Genomic DNA, 27,242 nt, shown 5'->3' on the forward strand with positions numbered 1-27,242 from the left:
ACTGGAAGAACAGTTACATCATTTGATGTAGATATTGGTTGGAGGGAAAACCTGGATAATCAACACTGTGGGACCTGCAATTTTCAGGGATTTTCACAATGTTAAATAGCCCAAAATGACTGAATACCAGTTGATATACCAACTGCGCAATACTGCCTAATGACACCATTTCTAAATCACCCCAAGCGTGATTTTCTGTATTACATGTTCTGTGAAGTTTTCACATTGGACAGGCTCTACTTTCCAGTACTTTGAACATGCATCCAAGTCTAAGTTACAGTATATGTGTGTGTTAGAATATGCGAAGCGCTTTTTTAATGGTTGTTCAGCATGGATGGCAGGTTTCATTAGAGTATTGTTTAGTTTTCTGTCGAATTAAGACCTCTCTAATACACTACAGCAAGCACTACCGCTGAATGCCAGAGAAGCCATTCACTTGCACAAACTTGGCAATGCTATTCTGTGGTTTCGGCTTGGCTGAACGGATGATCTCAATTGTGGGCTGACAGAGCTGCACAGTCAGTGTGAATACCTAAACCTAGCTGGTGATTTGCAGTTGGTTTATCAAGATTTGTGTTATGGCCACACAGTGAGAATAATCAGCTGAGATTTTGTGTGAAGACGTTTGAGAACTGTAAGTCGTATAACATATGTTGTCAGTTCATTTAAGCCTGTTGTAGTATTGGTAAAAAGTTCTTGCAAATTTAAAAGTTATACTATAGTTTGTGATTTTGTTGTTTGTGTTCTACACCTGTTGCACCTGGATGTTGATTCCTAATGCCGATTGTTGAACCCCCTTGCTTACGTTTGTATTTTAAATGCATTATTTACGTGCTATAGTAGTTACACTGCATTAAGATAATGTAATTAATAGTGGGTTTATTGTTAATTGCTAGCATTTATATTTCTATGCATTGTGTATGGTAGCCTTTACAATGTTATTTCTTTTATTACCACTCACAAACACAGCCATAGCAGAGCTACACACGCCCATTTTTGTACTGTTTATTGTAATAAAGCATCTCCAGAGAGAAGTTGTCTCTGTCTGTGTTTTAACACACACTTGGAGCGAAGTTGGAAACCAGAGTCAGCTTTAAATACAGCAACAACAAGTTTCAAATAATTTCACTGGAGTTACTGTTACTGTTTGCGTCAATACCAAATTCAATCTAAGTGGATCGGACTATAGACTACTGTACGTTGCACTTGATGCACCACTAAGACGACTCAACAGATTCTGCAAGATATCATTCGGCGGCATTCATTTGCGGCAAATCACTGCAGATTGATGGTGCTAACGTTAGCACATAGCAGTATGGACGGAGACATGATTGAAAATGAAGAAAACAGATCCCAGAGATTCGGCAGACTAGCAGCAAGACATTCCCAACTGGCCTTGTCTGAGAGAGATGTTTGAGATGGTAGGCATCAAGAATGACTCCTGGCCAATGTGCTGTGTAACTCTAAAAGTATGGGGAACTTCTTAATGTCTGTTGAGTATTTCGTATTGTATGTATTGTTTTCTTTCCATAAGCCATATTTGAGCACACATAAATACATGTAGATTTATTTAAATGTTAAGGGAAAGATTAAAAATAAGAAACTGGATCTGTGAATTCTCAGTCACAGTTGAATTCATATCTTGCTTCCATGTCAGAATCCTATTAACCTGGAGTCCCAGTCTGTCACACTAATCATATGTGATGTTTTAGGGCTATTGGCAGACATCCATTTAAAATGTAGACAGTGGCATATAAAGAGCCTTTTTTCCATGTCCACTGAAGTTTCTCAGCTTGCACTCTACAAAATGGTTGTCATTTGCAAGGCTACTTTTATACTTTAAGTAAATTTCCAAGCCTATACTTTGGTACTTGAGGAAAGACGTTAAATCAGTACTTCTACAAGTATTGTTTTTAACACAGTATCTGTACTTCTGCTTGAGTGTTGGGAAGTGAAATACTATTGGGTTTTGGATTCTTAGTCAGACAAAACTGTCATCAGCAGGGTTTTCCTTGGGTTTTTAAAGCGCTTAGGTGCAAATTATGCCACATACGTATTTGCATAGTAGTGACGCCATTGCACAATTATTTGCAGAAAGCTTATGGGTTGTCGGTTGCTGCAAGGGAGAGATCACTTAAGCAAAGCTTGGAGAAGCAGCTTGTCATTAAAATTAGAATACCTGGTCCACCTTAAAGGTCAGCCTACCTTAAAGGCCTCATGAAGTGAGTTTATGAGTTTATCTATGTTATGCCAAATATTTGTTTGGAAAAATTTTTGAGTATTTTTACGTTTTACTCATGGTTGGTTCTCTTCCTGTGAAACAGTTTCAAATGTTTGACTCATCCTGCACTTGGGGGCTTTTACTAATTTTATGTCCTTTTTGCCACAGACAAGCTCAGATTATTATTCCAAGTGTCTGACATCATTATGGAAAGGATTCCTACAGAGGTTGGCCTGTTTAAAACCTCTTTAAGACCTTTCTGTTTAACCAGAAACGGCTCTAAGATCGCTAGCGCTAAACCCACCAGACTCTATTAAAAAAAACTTCACGATTTCACATGTAAATCGGTACACTGTTTATTTAAACCAAAACTAGAGTTGTGATAGTTGGAAAAAGTAGTAGACTGCCCAAAACGGGTTTTCATAGTTTTATTTTGTATCTGTCGACTTTGAATCAAGTTTGAAAAACATACGGTGGCGAGAAGTCCTCCACAACAAATAACACACTTTCTTCCTGTGGTTCCATGTTAAGTTACTGTCACTCTGGCGGGGGGGGGGGGGGGGGGGGGGGGGGGGGGGGGGAAGGAGGAAGGAAGGAGTACTTTCAACAGAAATCAATGGCCAAGACAAGTGCCACCCTAGCTCCTTGTTTGCAGGAAATCGTCACCGGTTGGACTCGAACCCTGGACCTCCCCCTTCACTTTAACCAGAAGTTGAAGCATACTGTGCCTAAGCTGTATAATGGCAGGGAGAACCCTGCATTTTCATTTTTTTTATAGACCAAATGAGCAATTGAACAAAAATATTATTACTTGCTTCTTTCCTTCCTAGTTTCCCTCTGTCAAGAAACAACATATTGTATTTCTACAGCATTCAGTGTTTTATGACCATTTTATTCAGGGTTACTTTTAATAATTAAAAACAAAAAAAGGACAAGTTACCTAACTCTGAAATTACAGTATGTCTTTAAACATTAATCTGTTTCAGCTAAACAATCCGATAATAAGTTATATGTAAAGGATTGTCTTTTGTAGGAAAATATGTACTATAACTGATGTGGACAACATCATGAATGACTAATACATACTTTTACTTTTCCATTATATGACGTAGTGGGAATCACTTCTAAAACAGTTATATTGTTGCACCCCTAATAATTGAGAGAAGTAATGTGTTTCTCACTGGGATGATGGAAGTTGGTAGATTTTCTTTCTTTATAGAGTCATGTCCTTTCAATATGACCTGTGCTGTTAGAGCTAGAACACTGATAAACATCAGTGTGGTCTTGTGAAACCACATGAGTGAACACAACTTCCCAATTTTGGTATGTTTACTTTTTCTGACACTGGGTAGATTTGTTAAAGAGCTGTTGGATAGGAACTTGAGGGCCTGCTATGCTGCTGATAAAACACCAAAGTATGTTAACCATCTGGTATTGTAGCCCAAGGTGACGGTAAAAGAAGCAGGCGGATTAGTAGTGGTGTGTTAGTGCTGCAACTACAATAATTAGATATGTTTATTATTTTCTTAATTGAATAATCATTTGTTCCATACCATGTCAGAAAAGGAGTAAAAAGTGTTTCACATAATTTCTCAAAGCCCAAGATGAAATAATCATTTTCAAACAATTGTTTGTCTGACCAATAGTCCAAAACCAATAAAGATGTGAGGCAAAACAGGGCTGCATATGCGAGCATGCAAGGCCATTGATTCATACCATGTTGTACAAAATAAAGGTCGTGACCTATTGAAAAAGTGTAAAAAGGGAAGTCTGGAGCCATAAATTTGGTGTAATTTCATGCAAGACCAAGAAAACTAAAAGAGAATTGAGAAGCCGGAACCAGTGAATTTGATAGTTTTGCTTAAAAAATATTTAAATGCTATTTAATTAGTTGCAGATTGACTTTCTGTAGCTCAACTAATCAATTAATTGACTCCTTGTTTCAGCCTGAGTGTGGTGTTGAAATTGTGTATGTTTGTGTAGTCAGACAACTGCACAAATATTAATTAGGGATTCAGTTGTTGTTCTTTAATGCTAGCCAAAGTTGGCAGTGATGCTGCACTAAAACCGTTAATCAAAACCAGATTGATTGCGAAGTTGCCTGGACAACGTACAGATCCGACAGGTCATTGTGATGGACAATATTTCCACGACTACAGTGACCTATGGAAACATACATTTGGCTTTTTAACACTTCTGATTCACTTGATAGCGTTGAGTGCATACTAAAAGGCTATGATGTTTAGATGTTTACACTGACAGGGCTGTGTGGATGCATTGCTACAGGTACCAATCAGATAATGACATGTGGAAAGTGTGAAGGCTTATTCAAATCCAAGACACTTTATGGTCCTTTTTCTTTTTCTTTTTTTTCTCCAACTTGGAAAAGTAATTATGGCAGAAATAGTTTGCTCCCATATCCTAAAGGTTGTTCTACCTGGTATCACAACCTGGTATGCCTGGTATTTGCACTTTTAATGTATTTGATTGGCAAAACCATGGCAAATGTTGAGTCAGAATCTGTGTTTTTTGCTCGACTTTGGGTTTTTATGGTTTTGTTTGGACAGGGTCTTTCCTCCTCTGGACTCATTAACACGTGTGTTTCGGCAGTGGCTGGGGAGGTGAGTGTGGTGGGGTAAATGCCTCATCCTTTGATGAGATTGGGTGTCTAAAGCGGCACACTGACTGTTCACCTAATTCCTTTTGCAGTGACAGCTGAGCCTCAGTGCGTGCGTGCATGCGTGATAAGAGACTAGAGCTCAGGCTGAAATGGCAGAGGAAGTGGGACAGAAAGTTACAACAAAGCTGGGGAAGCAGAGGTCTTTTCTATTCAATGATTGTTAGACTGAAGAAGTTTTCATTCAACCACAACACTGGAGAGAGACAGAGGTGGATGAGAGAAGAGAGGTGACATGCAGAGCTAATGTGTCAAGCTCTGTCCATGGTGCAGACAAATCTTATCTTGTGGAGGCCAATTTCTAGAGACTAGTGAGAAATAATCCCTTGCCTTCCTCTTTTTATCTAGAGCTGTGATCCAAGGCTTCGGCACACATACACACAAGCGTATACAGCAACATTTATTCTGTATTGTAGAATTCAGTCTAATGTAGTGTGCGTCTGAGTTGACAGGAAATCAGTTGCCTTGGTAGTAATTTGTTGCAAATGTTGTGAAAACACACTCACCTGTCACGCACGCACACTCGCGGTTCCTGTAGTGATTGAAATGCACAGGAAGTGATGTAACTCCACAGCGCTGCTGCTTTCTATCTATTCTATTTTTATTTCTTGTATCTTGTGTGTCTTTTATTTGATACTGTAGCACTAACATTCACCAATATGGGATCAATACATTTTTAATGTCAAGGCCAATATTTTCACCATTTGTTAATGCATATTTATTGTAACTTTTCATCTGAACTACCTTTTGGTGGCAAAAATTAATGTTACTACATAACATTGAGCACTTAAAATCACAAGTTTCACTCAATTGTTCTACAATTATTTGACAATTGTGGAGGAATAAAAATTGAATCCGTAATCCAATGCTTCCCCCTCCCCATTGTGCTGTGGTTCAATCTCTTTTATAAAGACAGGCTTTTGCAGCTGGCTAATTCATGACATGTAAACATGTAAACACTACAATGCTATCCCATCCCTCTCGGCCAAGACTGGAGACATGTGGAGTTAGAAGTGAGCAGTCTCGTGTGTAGAGGTCTGTTTACAGGGCTCAACGCTAACTTATTGGGTATTAGCTTTTGGTTGCCGAAATTGACAAAATGGTTGCCATGTCTTTAAACTGCCTATATTTGGAGCAGTTCATTTCTTACAGAACTGAACCACACATTTTAATAATGAAACGATGAGAGAAAGGCTTGCAATATAATTTTCCATCCCTCTCAAATAGGGGTGCAACGGATTCCAAAAATCATGATTCGGATCACGGTTTTGAGTCACAATCGGATCAATTTTCAGTTCAGCGCAAGAGAGACTTAATCATTCAAATTTCACCAGTATATTGCTGTTAAACAAAAAAAGTTTACGAGTTTTAAGTAAACGCAACCTTTAATCACGTCTGTTTTTCAGACAACTGCAGTGACCAGTGCTAGTTTGTGTCTTTAAGTTCATAGCTTTAGCTGCAGGCGGTTGTACGGGCCGCTGTTGGAATCCTCTACTGGGAAATACAGTCACACTACACCATTTAGCTAACATTTTAACCATGTTTAGTCCAGTACTGCTGTCGCTAACCAAAGGCTAACATTACCTGCTGTGCTACGTGTTATTAGTGTTTACTAGCGTTACATGCGGTGATGCTTCTGTTGCCTCTGACGTCTGTTTCAGAGCATCAGAGAGCCGCGCAGACATTTAGTGGCTCCGTAATGAGGCACTGAAATCGATGTTGCTATTCTGTCCGGTAGATACCGGGCACTGGTGCCATATTAGCACCGGATTTTAACATGCGCCGTTAACGTTAACCAGAAATTGCGTTGCCTGTATCCAGTCACTGCACAGCTGCAATAGCTGAAAAGTGGTGTTGCGCATGGACGTAGTGTTTAAGCGTCACAGAGACAAATATACTATTGACTTGTTTTGAAATATAAGATTTTCCAGTGTTTTTTTTTTTTTTTTCTTTCTTCTTCTTAAACAAATATTGAACAAGTGGTTGCAAAGGGCACCCAGGGAATCATTACTGTCGAGCCCTGGTATGGTTATTCTCTAGCAGCCTGGTGGTGTTTTTTTAGGTGATTGAATAAAGGTAAACAGCGGACGGTCCTTTGTAATGCCGCTCCACTCTGGCATGGCACTGGGTGGCTGCTTCCGGGGTGATGCTGCATGTGCAATATTCAAATATTCGCTGATTATTACCCAAGCTTAAAAAATGGTAGTCAGGACAGCCCTAGTTGTGTTGTCTGTTCTGGTGGTGTGTTCATGCACTAGATGTACAGAACCACGTAGTGATTTAAGTGGTGATTGAACCAAATACTTATATAATAAAATATTGATTGTGGAGGGTATGTGGTTGTAGATCTGGCTCTTTAGCCAACCAGCTACTGTGGAGAATACAGGGACGTGGCTCTGCCAGAGACTTCGTTGTTTCGGCTTGTTAAAAAAAAAAAAAAAAAAAAAAAAAAAAACCCGGACTATATGAACATCAGACATCAGCACTACCGGTTGCAATTGGCTGAGTCTGTAAACAAAAGAAGAAAAGGGGCGTGCACCTTCTTTCACTACAGGCACTTGTTGGCTATTGTATGCTGTGCACGAGACAGGGAAGCTCCTATTGGTTCAAGTGAGGTGTCAATCAAAAGGTCAGACCGCAGTGGTGGATTTATTACAGGAAAACTGCAGCTGATTACATGATTTACTCCAAAGAATACAGTTGCAGAAGTTACTAGTGCTGTCGGTTAAACGTGTTCCCCAGCGGTGTTAATGCAAACCCATTTTAACCCATTTATTATTTATCACGAGATTAACGTTTTTTTGGCCTAGCAAACTGTCGTTTTTTTCACATGCTGTTGCAACAACTAGTAACTACATCACCACATCGGATCCTGCTAGACCGGAAACAAAACGGGCACGCCACACTAACTTGTTTGGGCATGCGAGCCGGCCAGAGAGTAGTAACGTTGCGTTTTGAGTGGATGGCGAGCGTGAGACGCCGAAATGGACGCCAATACAATTCTGGATGGAAAGTTAACTTTTTAAAAGTTGCCTAAAGGTTCCTTTGAGTAGACCAAAGGGATCTACGTGTTTTTGTTGTTGTGAACTGATCTATCATCGCAGCACGTCCAGTCTGAAATACCACTTGATGGCCAAGTACAATGCTGATGCCAATTCTCCGCCCCCTCATCAAAGTATTTTTTTTCAACCTTTTTATTGATGGACAGTGTTACACTGTGTGGGAAATTATTTGCTCCAAGTGTGAATGTTAGGGTTAAATTTAACACTACAGTAGGTTATAAGCCAATGTTTTTAATAAAAAACATTTGCACAAAACGAGCCGATCCACTTTTCCATGTTAACATTAAAATGAGGAAATAAATTAAGGGACATTTTGAATAGATACAAATGTGTGATTAATTGGGAGTTAACTATGACATTAATGCATTAAAATGTAATTGTTTGACAGCACTAGTTACAACTTAAACATAGGAGATGTGTAAAAATATGATGTGTACAAAAAAGGCGGACAACCTGTGGGCAAGCCGTTGGGGCGCTAATGGGTTAATATCTGACCATATTACAGTAAAGGGTTGGCCATCACTACTGCAGTTTTGCTGTAGTCCTACGTCGTGCTAATGGGGTACTGTTGGCTGTGGTTGTAATAGTCTTTATCATCACCCAGAATCTCAATTTATGAACGGTAGATTAATTGTGATAAATCTCATAGGGAACATTTGAGGTACTAATGAGAGTTCCTTGGTTACTGAATGGGTTAAATTACTCACAGTCCATTCCATTCAGAAATGAAACTCAGTGGCTGCTTAATAGATCAAAATATCAGTTTTACTTTCTTTTCTGTAACCTTTTACAATTGTGCCAAGTTTTGGAAACTTGTGCACTAAGGTTTTGTTTCTGGATTCCTTCGTAGAGTTTAAAGCTAAAGCTTTCAAATGTTTTTTTCTAGCAATAGTAGATGGCTAAAGGAATGGAAAACTGGTGGACGAATCAATTTAAGTTGATTCACAATCGCTCGGTGTGGGAGGTTCCCCTCGGCTACCTGTGTCTCTGTAACGTGTACAAGGCATGCCCCTGTGTCCCCCTAGAGGGTGACAATTCCTGTAGGCTATTTCTTCATATTGCAGGATAAAAACATTGCAATGTCAGTTTTACCAACATTGTGCAGCCCTAATCATTAGCCTTTTACACAGATTCTGCCATCATGCCAGTTTTCCTTTCTTAAACTGAACCAAATAGCGGTGACATAATCCTGCCCTAGCTTGTTTTATACAGAACGTAATAACGGCGCAACATTCCGTCTTTGAACAGGCTGTTTAAAAGTAATGTACCCAGCTAATTGCCAAATGCACGCCTCAGTCAGCTGCACACTCAAACACAAACTGTCCTAACGCTTTACTTGCCCCTCTAAAACTGAGCCAGCCTGGTGTTCCTGGTGCTACAATAACTTAAGTTATTACTTATGTGATGTCTTTTGGATAAAGAAAATGACATGCTTGTGCACACTATTTCCCATGAAGAAATAATTAAACGTTTCACCCCTGATACCTGCCGGGCTCTGTAATGAACCGGTAAGTGGATGAGGAAAATTAGTGGGCGGGATGGGTGGAGTGTGGAGGAGGAAAGAATTGAGGTTAAGGGGGAGGGGAACTCTGTAGCTGCAAAAGTTGGCTTGGGTGTTTTTTGATGTGCATTGAAGCAACAAGCAAACCTCCTCCTCCCGGTCCCGTCTCCGATAGAATATACACGTGTGTGTATGTGTGTATATATAGATCCACCTACCTCCAGACTTGGTGTTGCGTATGCCTCCCAGTCACTGGGATGTTGATTATGTATACACACCTCTAGAGTCCTCCAGTTTTTTCATGTTTACACGCAAATATGAGTAGTTAATTTATAGTAAAGTAGGCTTGCTGTATGCATGTTTATTTTACTTTTACCCTGGGAGATCAACAGACACACACTGAGGCTAAAAAGTTAGCAGGTGGCTAACTCCCTTGTCTTCAAACATCTGTCGGGACTGACTAGTTAGTTTGCCAGCTGAATGGCTTGCTAACCTAGCTACTGACTGGCCTCCGCAGAGCTCTTTGGCCTGTTGGCTGGCTGGCAGCTGCTGCTGTTCAAACAGAGTTGCATCTGCTGGGCCTTTTTGTTCTAATACGCGCACACACCCTGAGTGTGTTTGAAAAGAGAAGTTCTTTTGTTTGGTAGTAAAAGAGAGAGAGTGGGAGAGAGAGAGAGAGAGGGGAAGAGAGATATATGACGACGAAAATGTAAATTGTTACTGTTGTGTGTTGCTAACATCCTCCTAGAGTTTGTTTTACCCGTTGGTTGGAGAAAACAACTTTTAGGTACATTTTGAGTACTAGCTGCAACTTTGGCTAATTAGTTGACATAAAGTAAGATAACCATAATTAATAGACTAATATCTATATGGTAATGACAAACAGTGACTAGTTAGTCACGTCTGACTGTGTAATAGATGTTATATTTAACTCATGACCCCTTTTATGTATATAAAATTGACTTTTACCTTCTAGCTTTTACTTTAGCGGAGGTCCAGCTACATTCATGTTGGTCTATGCACAGTGTTATGGTTCTCTGCATGCCAGTGTTGGTAGCAGTGTTTTTGCTCAAACAATAGGCCAGTGGGTAAACTTGGCACATACTTTCAGTCAAATTGCTGTAATAAATTCACCTCAGTTACGTTTTCAACCCCTTATTTAGAGAATAAGATGAATGCTTAATTTTGTCAAATTTAAATGTGGAAACTGTGTGTTTCAAGTTGCCTCTAAACATGTGTGGCATTTTGTGAAATTGTCCGTGTCTGCTCAAACACTCAAGCATTCTCACTACAGTCATCATAGTACAGCTTTTAGCACTTAATTTAAAGCATATAGCTGCCTGTTGGTCTTGTGCACTAATTTAAATTTTTTGTCTTTCTTGCTCCCCTCCGTCTTTTCTGTTCTGCTCTGCTCTTTATCTTTCCCTCCCACTGTCTGTCTCTCCAGGAACCTTAAGTAGGACCATGGAGTAGCAAGCTTCAAATTAGAAGCTAACTGATTAGCTCCTCACTGCACAACACACCTCCCTCCATCCAGTCCCCTCCATCTGTGGGGCCCCCACCCAGGCATGGCGGACCCAGGGATGTTGAGTTTATTTGGGGACGATGCAGGGCTGTTCTCAGATGGATTAGATGGTTTAGGGGACTGCTTTCCTCAGCAGCCTGCCGCTGCCCAGTCCAACCCCTTAGCCCAGCAGACTAATCCCTCTCTGAACCATGAGCACCAAGGAAACAGGGGATACCACCAGGGGATGATCCACAGTGCTGGGCCTGGCCCAGGGCAGCCTAAATTGGGGCAAATGTACGACCATGGCCCCTACACAAGCTATGATCAACCTGGTGCCCCCGGCGGACGAATGCTGTCACAGAATGGTCCCAGCCAGGGGCCACCAAACGTAAACACGGCCATAAATGGTTTGGCTTCCCACTACCATAATAACCCAGTTAACTCTAGCAACCCCCTCCATGGATACCCAGGTGATGCTGGGGGTGGAGGAGGTGCGGGTGCAGTTTGGGGTCAGCAGCAGCAGAGCAGATCAGCTTATCAACAGGCTCCGACACAACCAGGGGGTGCCCCCAACCAGATGGGAGGCTACCAGATGTCTCAAGGCAACTATGGTGGGATGCAAGGCCCACCAGCACCCAATGCAGCTCGCATGAACCAACACTACCCTTCACAGAGCATGGCACCCCCTCCTGCTCAGGATCCATCTCACTACCTGGGAAATGTTGGAATGGGGGGGGCCCAGATGAGACACACCCAGCCTCAGTCACAACCCCAGGGCTATCCCAATATGGGCCACACACCCCGATACCCACACTCCCCCTCTCGACAGCCTCCCCACCCCCACCAGCACCAACCGGGTATGGGGGGGTTTGGGGGTGGTCAGTACCCTGGCTATCAGGCCCAGTATGGAGCCATGGGACCTGGGATGGCCCAGAATGCTAATGCTAACGTCAATGCTAACACCAGCCAGGCCATGGGACCAGGGCAGCTTGGCCAGAGGTTCAACCAGGGATCAGGCCCAGCAGCTGGGCAACAGGGGCAGCGATACCCCCCTGGACCACCCCAGCCACATCAGACCCTCTCTGCCCCGATGCAGCAGCAGGCAGGGCAGCAGGGCCAGCCTATGCACCCCCAGAATCTGCCCCAGGCCCAAAACCAGGCCCAGTCCCTCCTTGCCCCTCCAGCTCAGGGATCTTACCCCTCCCCCTCTTCCATGTCCCCCATGCGGGTTTTGGGAACACCAACACCTCCTCCCCAACAAGTCAGGCCCCCTAGCGCAGGACTAGCTGGACCCTCAGAGGTTGCAGGGTACACAGCCCTGCACCCTTCACATAATGCTCTGGCCCATCCACAAAGAACTCCCCAAATTCCTTTGTCTGCCCCCCAACACCAGCAGCCCCACAACATGCCCCCCAATGCAGGGCAGATGTATCCCGGCATGGGGCCGCAGCGTGCTCCACAAATGGGGCCAAATAGGCCACAGCAAGGTAAGCAAAGGATATTTGATGCAGGCCTGTCACTTTTTGGCATCCATTCAACCCATTCTCTTCCACCATTAACATTCAAATACAACAAACACAATACTATTGATTACATAGATGGATGTGAACCAACTAGGAATTTAGTTTTGGTTAATTTTGCTTACAATAGCCCAACATCCATTAATTGATATGCCGCTCCTGGTGTGACTTTTGTCTGTATGCTGTTTCTGCTATATTGGACGGGAGCTAGCTAGTAATTTTAGCGTTTGACACGGTGCCTTTGCTCTGATCTGGCTGGGGTCGAGTTGTTGCAGCTGCAGCAACTGCTGTTTGCGGCGGTTGGCTCTCCTTCCGGCAAAGTAGTCCTAGAGGCTGGGAGTGAAGCGGAGGGACCACGGGGTGTGCTAATAATTACTAGCTACCTTTTAGCTAACTACAAAGTAAGCTTCCCCCAGTGCTGCGTTTTAAATGTTTTCGGAAATTTTACAATCATTTCAAAATGAGCGCATGAAATATTCAAGTTACTACAAGAGGAAATGTGTAACATGTGGCTATATTTTGAATAAAATAATTTTACTTTAAATATCTGATACTAGCCCAATCAGCATGTCTTCTCCTTTTTTAAAACATTGTGTGCAAATTTGCTATGTTTTATAATTTAAGAACAATAATTAATATATACCAAAATCATATCACAAAAGCTGAAATTGATTACTCTTTTTTTTCAACAAAAATACACAAAATGAAATCATGATAACAATCATTGATATTGGAAGTTTACGAGTGAGTGAAGGCAGCAGAGAAACTATAGTCTTACTCTGGCCTTTCAACGTAAATTAAGATTAGCATTACTGTAGAATGACTATGAATAATAGTGCAAATCCAACTAAATTGACTCAACTTATTTTTGTAGCTGCAGAATTGGATGAATCATTGCAATTTACTGTATTTCAATTAATAAATTAACAATTTTAGAAAAGTTTTTCCCCTCGTAAAAGGGGCCAGTAAAACCTTGATCAATTGGCCAGTAGGGGAAAAAGGTTTGAACCCTGCTTGTATGGCGGCTCCTCTAGATATACACACGGTCTCCAGACATGGGCATGACAGTGGTCAGATCACACGGTCCGGATATGCAGCATCTCTCAAAACGTTTTTCAGGGATCTTCCGCATGGGCAGAGATGGTATGCACTGTAGATGTTGTACCATCAACCCTCCAGTTGCTAGCTCACAACTGGAATACAGTTCAACTAGGGTTCAACCCTTTAGTTACTTCTGCACTTAAATCAAGCCCTTACATGTGTGAATTATTGAAGCAATTCAGAAACTGATATGGTCTGTGAACCTGTAATGTTTATGTATTTTGCACACGAGTCACTCTTTTCCCCTCTCTTACTACACTGATGATTGGGTGAAAGTTGAGCGTAATTTTGTTATTGTATTTTAGGAGGTAAAACACTGTTAGAATCATGCATCCATTTAGTCAATGATGATACTCTCTTCCTCTCCCTCTCTACCCCCAGGGCCTCATGAAGCACCAGTCAGCCAGGGGGGAGATCAGTGTCTGCTCCAGGCCTCTCAGCAGGCCTCTCGAAGTGGGCAGCCCACTCCTATGGGTTTCCAGGTTCAGACTCTTGGTCAACATGGAGTTCCTGTCCTAAACCAGGGCTTGCCACCACCAGCTCAGAACGCTCCGACGCAGCACACGCACATGCCCCCCCAACCCCACCACCTGCAGACACGCCCCCTGCTCCCAGCCAGGCCTCCCACCCATGGGCACCTCCGCCTTCCGCTTCCCACCCGCTATCCTCACCCCCTCTTACCCCACAGAAAGTGCCTCACGTACAGGTGAGTCCCCGTCAAACAAACACTTTCATGTGGTAGCAACGCTGTGTGAGTATGAGAAAGATCAAAACTTGTTTTCATGTGTGGGTGTATTTCATGTGAGGTTTATTTTTTATGCGGGTGGGGAATTTGTTTGGAGTGTAAGGGGTGTGTGTGTTGTGTGTGTGGTGTGTGTGTGTGTGGTGTGTGTGGTGTGTGTGTGTGTGTGTTTGTGTTGTGTGTGTGTGTGTGTGTGTGTGTGTGTGTGTGTGCTGTTGTGTGTGTGTGTTTTGTGTGGTGTGTGGGGTGTGTGTGTGTGTGTGGGTGTGTGTGTGTGTGTGTGACATTTGAGAACACAGCAGTGCATGGGTGGTTCGGGGTGGGGGTGTGTGTGTTGTGCCTTTTGTTTTTTTGTTGGGTTTGGGCCCCGTGTGCGGTTGTGTTTCGTGTGTGTGTGGGGACAATGGATTTTTGCAGCTGTTTGTTTCCTGTGCACTGCATACCTGAGGGGTGTGTGTGTGTGTGTGTGTGTGGTTTGCGCACACATACACACAGGCGCCACCAGCATAATCTCTCCTCCCTCCTGCTCCCACAACTCCCCTCTCCTCTGTAGAGGAAACCTCCTTCCTGTCTCTCCCTTCCTCCCGTCTCATCCTCTTTCCGCCTCTCTCTCTCTCTTCTCCTCTCTCTCTTCTCTCTCTCTCTTCTCTCCTCTCTCTCTCTCTCTCTCTCTCTCTCTCTCTCTCTCTCTTCTTCTCTCTCCCCTCCCTCTCCCCCCTCTCTCCCGCCTGTCTGTCTCACATGTTTATCTTATCCATTTTTAGGGGTATCATCTCTAAGTTAATGTTGTGTAGCTGAATGTGCAGAGAGACAGACAGTTGGAAAAGCAGGAGATTGTGAGGAGGGGGGAAAAAAGAGCTGGGGGGGGGATAAAGAGAATGGGGGAGGTGGAAACCATTAAGAGGAAAGAAGTGGGAAAACAAGCAAAGATCTCAAGAGAGGGAGTCCAGGATCTCTAGCAGAGGAGACGGAGGGGAGGGCTGCTGGGAAGAGGTTAGATATTCTCAATGGCAACCTCCATGTTTGTGTTTGTGTGAGCGTGCACTGTCGCCCACTGCCTGCGTCACGTGTCCTCAGCTTCCAATAGCTTTTTTTGTTGCTCAAAGCCCCCTTTCTCCCCTGACCCATTCACACACAATAGCAGCCCTGTGGCCACACACGCGCACACACGCACAGATCTAGTCCCCTTTTTCCCCTTCCATCTTTGTTCACACAACTCCCCTCTCCTCACTTAGTACTCCCCCACCCCACCTCCAAGCCTCGCTGCGTTTTGTGGTTGACATTTCAGCCGTCACTCTTAATTTATCCAGCACTCCTGACCTAGATGCCAGGTTGACTAGTGAGCCCTGCACCGCGCCTGGGCGAGCTGCATTGCGTTCCCACCTACGCAGCCGGCACCACCACACACACACACACACACACACACACACACACACACACACACACACACACACATGGGCTGGGAAGTGCGGTCGAAAGGGATGGCAAATTTGCCTGGGGAAATAGGATAGCCTAGCTAGGACAATACTCAGAGTTGTGTGTGTGTGTGTGTGTGTGTGTGTGTGGCACAGAAAGGGAGTTCTCTCTGTGCCTCATGATGCACTTGTTAGAAAGAGCCACATACACACACATAGCACGCTGGTCAGTCAGTCATAATGACTGTATGTCTGGTACTCTAAGCTCCATCTGTTCGCTAAGCATGGTTATTACACACACACACACACACACGCACGCACACGCCTGCTTCAGCAACTCAAGGTCACAGCTTTGGCAGAGTGCTGTGCTGTGACCTTTATCACACACACATACATACACACACACACACACAGCACTTTCGTTGACATATAACATGCCTGTCTCGCCCCTCCCCCGCTTATACATGCTGTCAGTGAGCTGCTATACCATCCAGCTTGCCATCGCTCTGGTGCTTCAAGGAAATACTTCTGTTTACTCCTCTCTGCATTTCTGTGGTTTATAACTGGAAAATATTTCTCACTGGTTGACACAATGCTCAATTTCTCTCATACATTTCATCAGAAATTCACATTAGTGGTGTGTAGTAACAAGAACATTTCATACAAATGTATCTAAAAAAAAGAAAAGAAACTTGTTTGCCTGTTGTCTCCTTTCAAGCTCTGTTTTTGTTAAGGTTAAGCACAGTTAAACTATCTGTCCATCAAAACGGATGAATAGAAACGATGTTGAGATGGGCATGTCATCTGTCCTCTCTGAACAATAGATACCTTATGGCAAATTTAGTGAAAATCACTGAGGAGCCACAGCAAATAACTTTGGCGGCACCCTTGTCCTGAAAGATGACATACTTAATCTTCCTTTAGGACATGTAATACCAGCACTAGTGCACCTTGCCATGGTAGTTCTCTACAAACTGACTCATCTTGGTTTTGGTGGGTGAGTGATTTTTATTGAAACCACCTCCCTAGGGCTGTAACGATATGGAAAATAAAACCAAAATCGCGACACTCAGCTTTGCAAACCTGTCGTGGTGGGAGAAGGCAGAATCGCGACACACCCCACATTAGCTACTTGTCAACTAGCATCTTTACAGTAGGCACCAAAGCACTTTTCCTCTCCGTTCCCCCTACAGGTTGGGAGGGGAAATGTTACCAATATTATGTCTCATTCCAACGAGTTAATGAACAACTGAAACGATTTTGGAAACATTATTTTAAGGTACAATAGAATCTTTGTGTTGAATTGATCAACACTGAAATCAATCAATATTAATAACTAAGACATCTGTTGTATTACTCTGTTGCAAACTGAGATGTAATCAATGACAAAACGATGCCATGTGGCAGAAAAAAAAAAATTGTATTATGACCCCGCCCAAGAAAATATAAGAATCAAGGTTGAAACGATTCGTGGATTAAAAATTGTGACCCGACTCAAACCAAAGTTTGGTGAATCGTTACAGCCCCACACCTCACCTATTTGTCTGCTGCTGCAGTGTCTGAACAGAGAGGATGTACTGCATTCTGTGCATACTGTGAACGATGTCTGGATGTTTTGTCATGAAGAAATACATGTGTATAGTTTAGGGTTGGGCCCCTTTTGCAATTTTTGTGTGTGTGTGTTTTAAAGTACAAGGTTTGGTACCCAACGCCAGTTCACTTTATTTTCAGTTTCAAGTTTGTCATATGCACCTTAGTACAGAGTACCACAGCAATTAAATACAATATGCCTTTTTGCACTCTCTCAACACCAGTCAACAATAACATTTATAATAACATAAATAGCATTTAAAACTTTAAAACCGCACAGTAGACATAGTGACTGAGTGATTTAGTACAGGCCACAGCCCTCCTTCCTGCTATGCCATCAGTCTGTAACCTCATCACCTGGGGGTAAAAACTATCCCTATAATGTGATGTGCGCGTAGGGATACTCTGCAGACGTCTCCCTGATGGAAGGTGGGAGAAGAGGTTGTGTGCAAGATGACTAGAATCCCGCATAATACCTTGTTCCTTCTTTGTACTTAGCTAGTGTAGCTAAGTCTGTGAAAACCTGGCTTCAAATCTGAGTATTTAATAACATTTTATATTTACAACTAATATTGCAACAATCAAAGTAAAAAAAAACATGTTTGGTTTTATTTAATAGTTAAAACATTTAGCTAATCTGCTCTATTGGAACACTGTTGGTGTAGTTGATCAATTTTGACTGAGAGTGTCATCAGGTCCTGTTTTAAAATGATGCATAATACTGATTAGTGGACATGGACGTTAGCAACATCAATCTTTCGTGTGATATGTGCTAGACTGTTATAGACCTTGGCAGACAATTGTGCGTGTGAACTTGTCAACTTGAACTACTTCCAAATTTATAACAAATCAAGGATTTGTCAAGAAATCGGCTTTTCCTTTTAAGCTTGTAGACTCCTGGAAGTGGCATTTGCTCCAGTTTTGCCAGTTCAGCATCCATCAACCAATGACCGACCAAAGCTAGTGCCTAGTGATAAGGAAAATGTGACTGTGCAAAAAGGGTTTCAAGCAGAAGAGGAAATCCGTCTAACATTACAAAACATTTACTGGCAGCTTGGTAATGAGTTAACTTCAAATGAAGTTATGCATGAATAAGTAAAAACCATATCTTTTAACTTTTTTCTAGAATTGAAAAATATCACAGCTGGTGCTAGAATAATTTTTTTTCTTCAAATACATATATGGCTTGCTCAAATAATACTAGAATTTGATTCTCATCAAATCAAGATTTGATAAGAATCATGGGTCTTGCGCCAGCACGTGTAGGAAGTGGTGCAAAACAATTACAGACCAGAGTTGATGTCAAAGCGAACAGGTCTGGTGGTGTTGGATGGGTCTTCCCATTGACAGATAACAATGTGACTGGCAATACTGGAACCTGCTGAATGGTGGGAGAAACTGAGCAGCTGTCAATATTGGATAGATGGATGGACCAAGTAACGGGAGAAACTGAATGATGTGGACCGTATTTCCTTTCACTCAATCCTTTGGGAGTCTTAAGTGTTTCTGCCTGGTAGATTTAACCCTTCATCTCACTCTTTCAGCTGTCCTGCCCTCCTTCAGCTTCCTCACCCCTCTTCACTCACCTTCCTCCTTACACTCTCTATCCTCCAACCTCCCCTCTGTCCTATGAGAGATGAAACTTAACACTGTTCACCTCCTGAGTCTCTTATATTAGCCCTGCAGCCTTTCTGTTGGTATGAGTAATTCATTGAGGTCTTTATGGATTTTTTTTTAAATATTATTAAATTCAGTTATTATTGATAGAAGTTTACATTAATACAACCTGTTTGAGAAGTGGATTATACTAGTGTTTCAGTAGAGAGCAGTGAGTTTTCCATTCTCCGTGGATTTAAACAGTACAATTCGGCACACCAGCGAGCTAAATTTACTCTGCAGAACACCAAACCTGACGCAGGACGTGTGTGTGTGTGTGTGTGTGTGTGTTTGTGTGTGTGTGTTCCGTCCGTGTGTGTCCGTGTGTCTCCATTGTCACTCTTGTGATTGATTATCTGGGAAGCTTGGCAGAAGGACAGATTTATCTCTTGGCACCCCCCCCCCAATCTTTCTTTTCCGTGATTGTCTCTCTCCATCTCTTTCCCTCCCCTAGTTATCATCCCTCTCTTCCCAATATTTGTGTTTTAAATGGCTCAGTTTACGTATGTGTCAGCAGGTGTTTGTGTGCATGTGTGCAGAGGTTTTGTGATGTGTGACCTTGCAGTAGTTTGGTGGGAAATGTGTGCGTACATTAGCATTCTCCTGATGGAAGTGGACTTTCAGTTATGGCACCCCACACCCCCACCCCATGAAGTGTGTGGGTGTGGGTGTGTGTGGGTGTGTGGTGTGGTGTGGGGTGGGTGGGTGGGGCTGCTGTCGCCGTGGCATTTTGCTATAGACTTGCTGATGCTCACACACTTCATTGACACGCACTGAAATGCACATGTGCGTTACACATATATACACTAAGGAATACTCATGTGACACACACACACTCCCTTGCTGCGCCTTTTTGAAGTATGGAGATAATTTATTCGTGTCATGATGCCTGATTTCCCATCTGCTACTGGGACCCTGAGCAGCTGGAGAGAGAAGAAGAGGGAGGGAGGGAAGAGAGGGTGAGGGAGGAGAGGCAGCTGGAGAGGCTCCCAACAGCTGGTAACCAGTTGCCTGTCACAGAAAGCTTACTTGGGGAGCAATGAGTGAAGGTGGAGGAAGAGGGAGAAAGGAGAGAGGATCAAGTCTTTCCGGGAGAGCAGTAGTAGCAGGAAAAATGAGGTGTCAGTCGGTTTTGTTTACCAAGGTTAGCCTGCTGGAGGAGGAGGAGGAGGAGGCAGTAGGGGGAAGGAAACTGTAGCAACATGGAGTGGAGGAAAGAGAGGGAGGAGGTGGTATCCAAGATGGATGGATGGATGGATCCCCTCTTACCCCCTCTGCTCTGTAGTCCGCCATTACAGAAACATTCAACCCTCACCCTGCAAAAAATATAGCTGCATTGACTTGAAAGGCTGGCACGGCAAGTGTTGATGGAAAAACATTAGCAGAACATTTCATAGCACATGTGCTCAGACAGATCCATGTTTGACGGGATTGAGTTTAGAGCTGAAACGATAAATTGATTAGTCAATCAACAGAAAATGAATCAATAAGTTTGATTATTGACTCATTTACTTGTTTGTTTTTCTAAGACAGTAAACTTAATATCTTTAGGTTTTGGACTCTGCTTTTACAAAACCAGACATTTTTGACATTTTATAGATACACCTAATTGCCTGGTAATTGATGATGATAATAATCATTAGTTTTACCATTTGTTTTAATAAATGAAAAGTTCCCTTCACAACTTTCCAGATGTCAAGGTGACACCGTACTAATGTCTTAGGAGCAGTCCAGAGCCCAAATATATTATGATGTAAGAAGCAGAAAATGGCTTTAAAAATGTTTTTAAGTGGGTTATTTGAATTTTTTTTTATAATGCAATATGTTTTTAAGCATAATTTGAAGTTGCTGAAAAACTCAAAATTAACAGATACCTTTCTTCCCCACCTTCCAGCATTCCCCCACCGACCCGTCAAGCGATGCCTCAATGATGGTACTTGACCGGCCGACAGTTGGTGCCGGTGCCCCTGGCCAGCCTATCAGCAAAGAGCAGCCCAGCGACCAGGAGACCAAGCCAAAAAAGAAAAGGAAGAAGAAAGCAAAAGTAGTGGACGGTGAGAAAGAAGAGGGAGGGAAGAACGCAGCAAGAGAAGACATAAAGTCTGAATTTCCCGAAACAGGAAGTGATGCAGGTGAACAGGCTACTAGCACAGGAATTGTAGAGGGAAGTACGCCACTGGTGGAGGAGAAGAAAAAGCGGAAAAAGAAACCAAAGGAGAAGGCAGAGGGCAAGGAGCCCAAGAGCCCAAGACCCCGAAGACGCCTAAAACACCCAAGACTCCCAAAGAGCCCAAGGAGCCCAAGGAGAAGAAACCCAAGAGCTCCACGCCCAAGACCAAGACCCCCAAGAAAACCAGGTAGGAACAAGCAGCATTACAGTAGTCATGGTTTGTGTTTGGTTGTTTATGAAGTACTGAAATGATTCAAACAAGAGGCGGCAGGCAAAACCAGGGATACCAGTGGATGAAAAACACTCTCTCTCTTTCTTTACTGTCTTTTTCCACCATCTTTCTCTCCATCACTCTGTGATCAACCAGGGGAACTGAAGGGTCAAACCTCTGAGGTGTTTTGTGTGTGTGTGTGTGGTGTGTGTGTGTGTTGTGTGTGTGGGTGTGTGTGTGTTTGTGGTGTTGGGGTGTGTGTGGTGTGGTGGGGTGGGTGTGGTGTGTGTGTGGGTGTGTGTGTGTGTGTGGTGTGTGGGGGTGTTTTGTGTGTGTGTGTGTTTTGGGGGTGGTTTTTTGTGTGTGTGTGTGTGTGTGTGTGTGTGGGGTTTGGTGTGGGGTGTGTGTGTGTGTGTGTTGATTCACAGGGCTTAGTGAAGCATTGACTGACAGATCTGAGGATGAATTTTTATTTTTTCTATAGATTCTGATCAACAGGTTAAAACTACTGGGGTCCCGGTGGAAAGTAGCATTATCACCTTCCGTCAGCCTTTTCTGTTAACCCCTGGAAATGCACTTTTTTCTTAAAGAAGGGTAACACTTAATTGTCTGTTAATTATCAACTCAAAAATTTCATTTGTAGCTTGTTTTGGGAAAGGGAAAAATGGGCTATTGCACTTAATCTCTACTCTGTTAAGCGACTTTGAGCTTGGGAAAAGCGCTATACAAATTCAATTTATTATTATTATTTATTATTATTATTATTATTATTATTATTATTTTTGCATGCACTTACTACCCAGAGATTACTGGTCTGTCCTTTTCTACCTACAGTTTAGTTTCTCTAGATGGGGCTTAATGTATATGTGCATTACTTTTTTTCTATAAAGTGAGACTATGTAACTTTTAGTAAACAGCAGCCAAGTGGAAAATGACAAATGGGCAAGACATAGATAGATGGATATCTATCTATCTATCTATCTATCTATCTGTCTACTGTCTGTCTGTCTGTCTGTCTGTCTGTCTGTATCTAATTTGTCATGTTTTTTTAAAGTTAGTTTTGCTTTAATGGGTTGGGCTTTTTGTATGGCGTTGAAGCCCAACCGTTAACGCCTGCGTAGTATGCCTGTGCTGAAGTAGACACGTCTTTTGGTTGCAATCTCGGATCTACCAGGAGCTTCCTCAGTGAATTTAGACGTCCTGGTGATATAGATTTAGCTAGATTCAACTTCTAGCACTTATCAGTGTTCAGCTTTGATTCACTTTGTTTACACAAATCACTCCCTTCTCTTTCTCTTCCTATCTGGTTTTATCACATTTCTTTTTTTCTCCATCTTTTCTTTTTTTGGGGCAACACTTGTCCAAGTCCTTCTCTTTTCTTAACTTGCAATGTGCAATCTCCTGATGTGAATGCTTTTTCACCTTCCACATCCCTTGCAAATCTATCAGAAAGAGAATGGGAAGAGGCAAAGAGTTGAGAGTATTTGTGTATGAGGGCGTCAGAAGTGTTTTCATTGAGAAGTTGGAAACTTGATCGGACTGAGGAATGTCTCTCTCTCTCTCTCTCTCTCTCTCTCCTCTCTCTCTCTCTCTCTCTCTCTCTCCTCTCTCTCTCTCTCTCTCTCTTCTCTCTCTGCCTCGTCACCCCCCCCCCCCCCCCCCCTTCGCCCCTTTTTATCCCGAGGAAGAGGGAGGGCCAAAGCAGCAGGCAAGGGTCAGCGCTGGGTGTGTGTGTCCGTCCACGTCTCACTGGAAAAGATTCAGAGGCGGGGAATGGGGGGGACCTGGAGTTAGTGCATGTGAAGCGGTGAGGGGGCAGGCGTTTTGTGTGTGTGCTCGCGTGCGTGCATGTGTTGGGGGAGGGGTAGTTGGTAATCTTTGTGGCAGAAAATGGCGTCTAATGATAATGAAGGCCATTCTGCTGACCACTCCACAGCGTGTGTGTGTGTGTGTGTGTGTGTGTGTGTGTGTGTGTGTGTGTGTGTGTGTGTGTGTGTGTGTGTGTGTGTGTGTGTGTGTGTGTGTGTGTGTGTGTGTGTGTGTGTGTTGTGTGTGTGTGTGTGTGTGTGTGTGTGTGTGTGGTGTGTGTGTGTGTGTGTGTGTGTGTGTGTGGTGTGTGTGTGTGTGGTGTGTGTGTGTGTGTGTGTGTGTGGAGAAATGTGGGGGTGGGGGAGTACATTCTTTGCCCCTTTTTATGCAAGTGTGTGGTTAGTAAACTAGCTCTTATCTGTTGTCAGCCTTTCCTCCATCTTGAGTGGTGGCCGGAGCTCCCAGGTTAATTTAGCATAATAATGGCTGCCGGCCATTCACTGCTACTCTAAAATGGTGGACCGCTGCAATCACCCTAGTATCTTCTTTTATTCTTTCTTCTCCTTTCTCCTCCCTCCAATCCCACCTCTTCCTGCTGAAGAAGGGTATATCCTTTCATCTTCTCTCCATTGCCCTCCCCATCTTCCCTCTTCCTGTCTCTGTCTGTCTGAATTATGCCAAGGGTGGAGGATTGAGTTGTCCCATGTTGTCTTTCGCACATAAGTTTCCATAGTTTTAAATGAAGTTTAGTACGGCTCTCATGAAGTCCAAGCTCATGATTAGTTGTGGTTCATTCCTCATAGGGCAGTCATACAGCATGTCTCTAGGTCTTTGTGAAGTTATACATTAAATGATTTCAAGGCTTTATAATTTTACCAATTAGCTGTTGCCTTGATTTTAAGTATTTTTTTTCACAAGACTTTTTTAACTTATTGTTTACTTGTCTGACTAACTAGAATTCATGCTTGATTTTTTTAAAAAGCTGTAAAGCTCTAAAATGAGCTTTTAAAAAAAGAAGAAAAACAACTTCTCTTGGTGTAGTGAGGCCATTAGAATGTAATACGTTCACTTGTGTTTTCGCTGGGATTTGTGTAAGATTTCCACCAGTGGGGGGAGAAATAAGCCCCAAAGCTCAAGAGTTTTCCATGTGGCCCATACTACGCTCCCTTATGTTTACTTTCTGCTCAGTGTATTTGCATCTATGTATGAACACTACAAAACAGGATGAAGCCTTAACACACTGGCGGTACTGTTAACCATTTGAGCGCAGGCTGTTTTCAAGGTTTCACTTCCTTTTTTATAGAGGTGTGTGGCATTGTCACATTAGCTTTGCATTTTCTGAATCTGTTAGGGTCCCATCAAGTTGCATGTCTGTGGTAAAATGTGTTTTCTGGGACAGTTGTTATAATAACTTGTTTCTTTGCCTATATGTCCACACCATTTCAACACCACAAATATCTTGACAGGAATGGGTCAGCTTTCAGGCATATTGACGGGAATTTCCATCCCGACTAGTTCTAGTATTATCATAAAATCACATTTTCCTGATTTGTTTTTCCTTATCTGATTTACATTTAGGATAAATATTTAAGATTTTGCCACCATGGTTCCATCATGCTTTGAGTGATGTATACACAAAAGATAATGTTGCCTGGACTTGATGATTGAGAAAATATTTGAAGTTATAAAGTAGTTTTTTTTCATAATTTCCTCTTCATAATCTTCCTCTAATCTTATGCATGGATTCCTGTCTAGCGAATGTGACTGGACTTTTGGGTGCGTGCAAGATGCAGGCTGTCCCTTTTACACAAATGTTGTTTCAGCTCTGTTATTAATTCGACTGCCGGCTCAATTCCCAACCAGTTTCGTGCCCGTACCATTTACACAGCATGATAAGGCGGAAGGACTGCGCAACATTCCTTTAAGCGCTTTGAGTAGTCGTTAAGACTAGAAAAGCGCTATATAAAGAGACAATAAATGGAAACCTCAGATACAGTCAGCACGATTGGTTTAAGCTTTTAGAAAGGTGTGCATATGTGACCGATACGGAGGGAATCATGTGCTTTACTAGTCGAGTCAGCTCATTCCTCTCCTTTGACCTTGCTTTCTCTCTTCTTCCTTTTTTCCTTTGCTCTCTTTCACTATCGCTCCCTCTCTGTCTACCTCTCTCAAAGGAAGTACATCTATAAATAACCCAGCTCTCAGCTGCCACACCCTTCCGTGTGCGTGTGTGTGTGTGGTGTGTGTGTGTGTGGTGATTTGTTTGCAGTACACAAACAAGTTAGACATGCATGCAGGCACCTTGCTTTCTGCGTGTCTGCAGACGTGTGTAAATACAGCGCTTTTTGAACGTGTATGTGCGTGTGGCCTTCTGGCCATGGGTTTTGTTTTTTGTTGCCGTAGGTCGAGTGTGTGTCCATGGGGTTTCAGTAGTATGACTCATCACGGCAGCAGGTGTCCTTTGTACTCCACCCCTCCTGTTTTTTTTAATCTTTCTCTTCACTACTTCTTTCTTTTCCCATATTTTACTCTGCTTTCTGTCTCTCCTTTATCCCCTTCCCCCAATTTGAAAGAAGCATCTAAACACACACACACACACACACACACACACACACACACACACACACACACACACACCACACACACACACACACACACACACACACACAGCACCACAGCTGGCCAGCGTGTGTGAGTGCCAGGCTTTAAGCCCATGAGTAAAAAGCTGAGTGAATGAGAGACATTGAGGACGGGGTGTGTACACCTGGACAGGACTAGCCTTATATACAGCTGTCTAATGATGAATGTAAAGATCCATAGGTTAATCAGATATTCTGAGTTAACAGCCTCTCAACTAATTTGAGACAAAATTGAAATCCGTCCATCGAATGAAAACCTAATATTTATTTTAAACTTGCCATACGCAGACTCTTTTTGGCCACTTGGGGGCACTGGAAACCAGCTATGAACACAACTATGTTTGTTTACATGCAAACTAATATTCCACTATCATTCAGAATATGACAATATTCCAGATTAGATTTGGGTCATGTAAACAGCATATTCCATTTGGCTATTCGAAATAAGAGCTTTTTACAAATAAAGCTTCAGATTAAGACGTGAGATGTGCCGCGATTATTCAGGTTTTGAAAGCATTCTTTTGACATTTAGAATATGCATCTCTAACACGGTTTGGACCCCAGTTTGTGACAGTTACAGCTTCTTGCAGGTTAACGGTTTACGGTCAACTCTGTGCGCTGCTATGGTTATTTTACCAAAACCAACAAGCTAACAGTTTCCAGTAGGGCTGCACAATTATAGCCAAAATGATATTCACGATTATTTTGATCAGAATTGAGATCACAATTATCACATTTGTTGATTTTAACCAAAACAAAGGCAATACATTTAAATACAATGTGTATGTAAATGTAGTCATTTACGTATTATCAGCTTTTAATTTGAAATGGCGTACTTGCTACCAGAAGGTTGCTTAATTCCACATTCAGCAGTTAGGAACAGGGTGGGAAATTAACTATTTTGCCCACCAGCCACAGTGGCTGGTAGATGCCCAATTTTACCAACCACTTATATTTGTTACCCAGCCACTTTTTCAGAAATTCAAATTTATAAAAAGTGCACTATCATGTTTTGAATTGCTTCAATACATTATTTTTTATTAAAACATGTTTTAGCTGCAAGGTCTTAAGGCAGTACCAACAATGGATACATTGTGCTTAGAAGTAAAGAGATGGGGAAGGTTTCTTTTACCATCTTCAGAGTTAATGATCTACAACCACCATGGTTACCAAACATTTTCATTCCTAAACAGATTTGTCAAGCCCAAAAAAGCATTATTTTGGCATACCTAATAAAAGATACACAGATGTGGATGAAAAACATTCTTCATTGTACATGGATACATTAATCATCCTGGTATCCTCAAATTATCTGAAATGTCAACCTCATGGTGGCGCTAGAGGGGATATCCGGCGATTACTAGAGTCAGTAGGATTTATCTGCTGGCTACCATAAATGTTTGTACAAATTGTGCTCCTGG

The 27,242-nt window shown here is 42.6% G+C and overlaps 1 protein-coding gene and 1 long non-coding RNA gene across 2 annotated transcripts in view; one reads left to right on the forward strand and one right to left on the reverse strand.

Annotated features, from left to right (window-relative positions):
• chd7 (chromodomain helicase DNA binding protein 7) overlaps positions 1-27,242 on the forward strand; it is a 78,101-nt gene that overhangs the window by 11,933 nt on the left and 38,926 nt on the right. Inside the window, 5 exon segments of the mRNA XM_032531392.1 lie at positions 10,909-12,455; positions 13,971-14,183; positions 14,186-14,295; positions 20,887-21,237; positions 21,240-21,349. Of these exon segments, the coding sequence (XP_032387283.1) occupies positions 11,030-12,455; positions 13,971-14,183; positions 14,186-14,295; positions 20,887-21,237; positions 21,240-21,349 (2,210 nt within the window). The 5' untranslated portion in view covers positions 10,909-11,029.
• On the reverse strand, positions 6,462-19,262 carry LOC116699043 (uncharacterized). The gene is made up of 4 exons (XR_004334348.1): positions 19,251-19,262; positions 16,683-16,687; positions 13,498-13,501; positions 6,462-6,625 (listed from the first exon to the last, which is right to left on the reverse strand). It is a non-coding gene; the product is annotated as an uncharacterized LOC116699043 (long non-coding RNA).

Source organism: Etheostoma spectabile, chromosome 12, assembly GCF_008692095.1.
Source record: "Etheostoma spectabile isolate EspeVRDwgs_2016 chromosome 12, UIUC_Espe_1.0, whole genome shotgun sequence".
Lineage (NCBI taxonomy): Eukaryota > Metazoa > Chordata > Actinopteri > Perciformes > Percidae > Etheostoma > Etheostoma spectabile.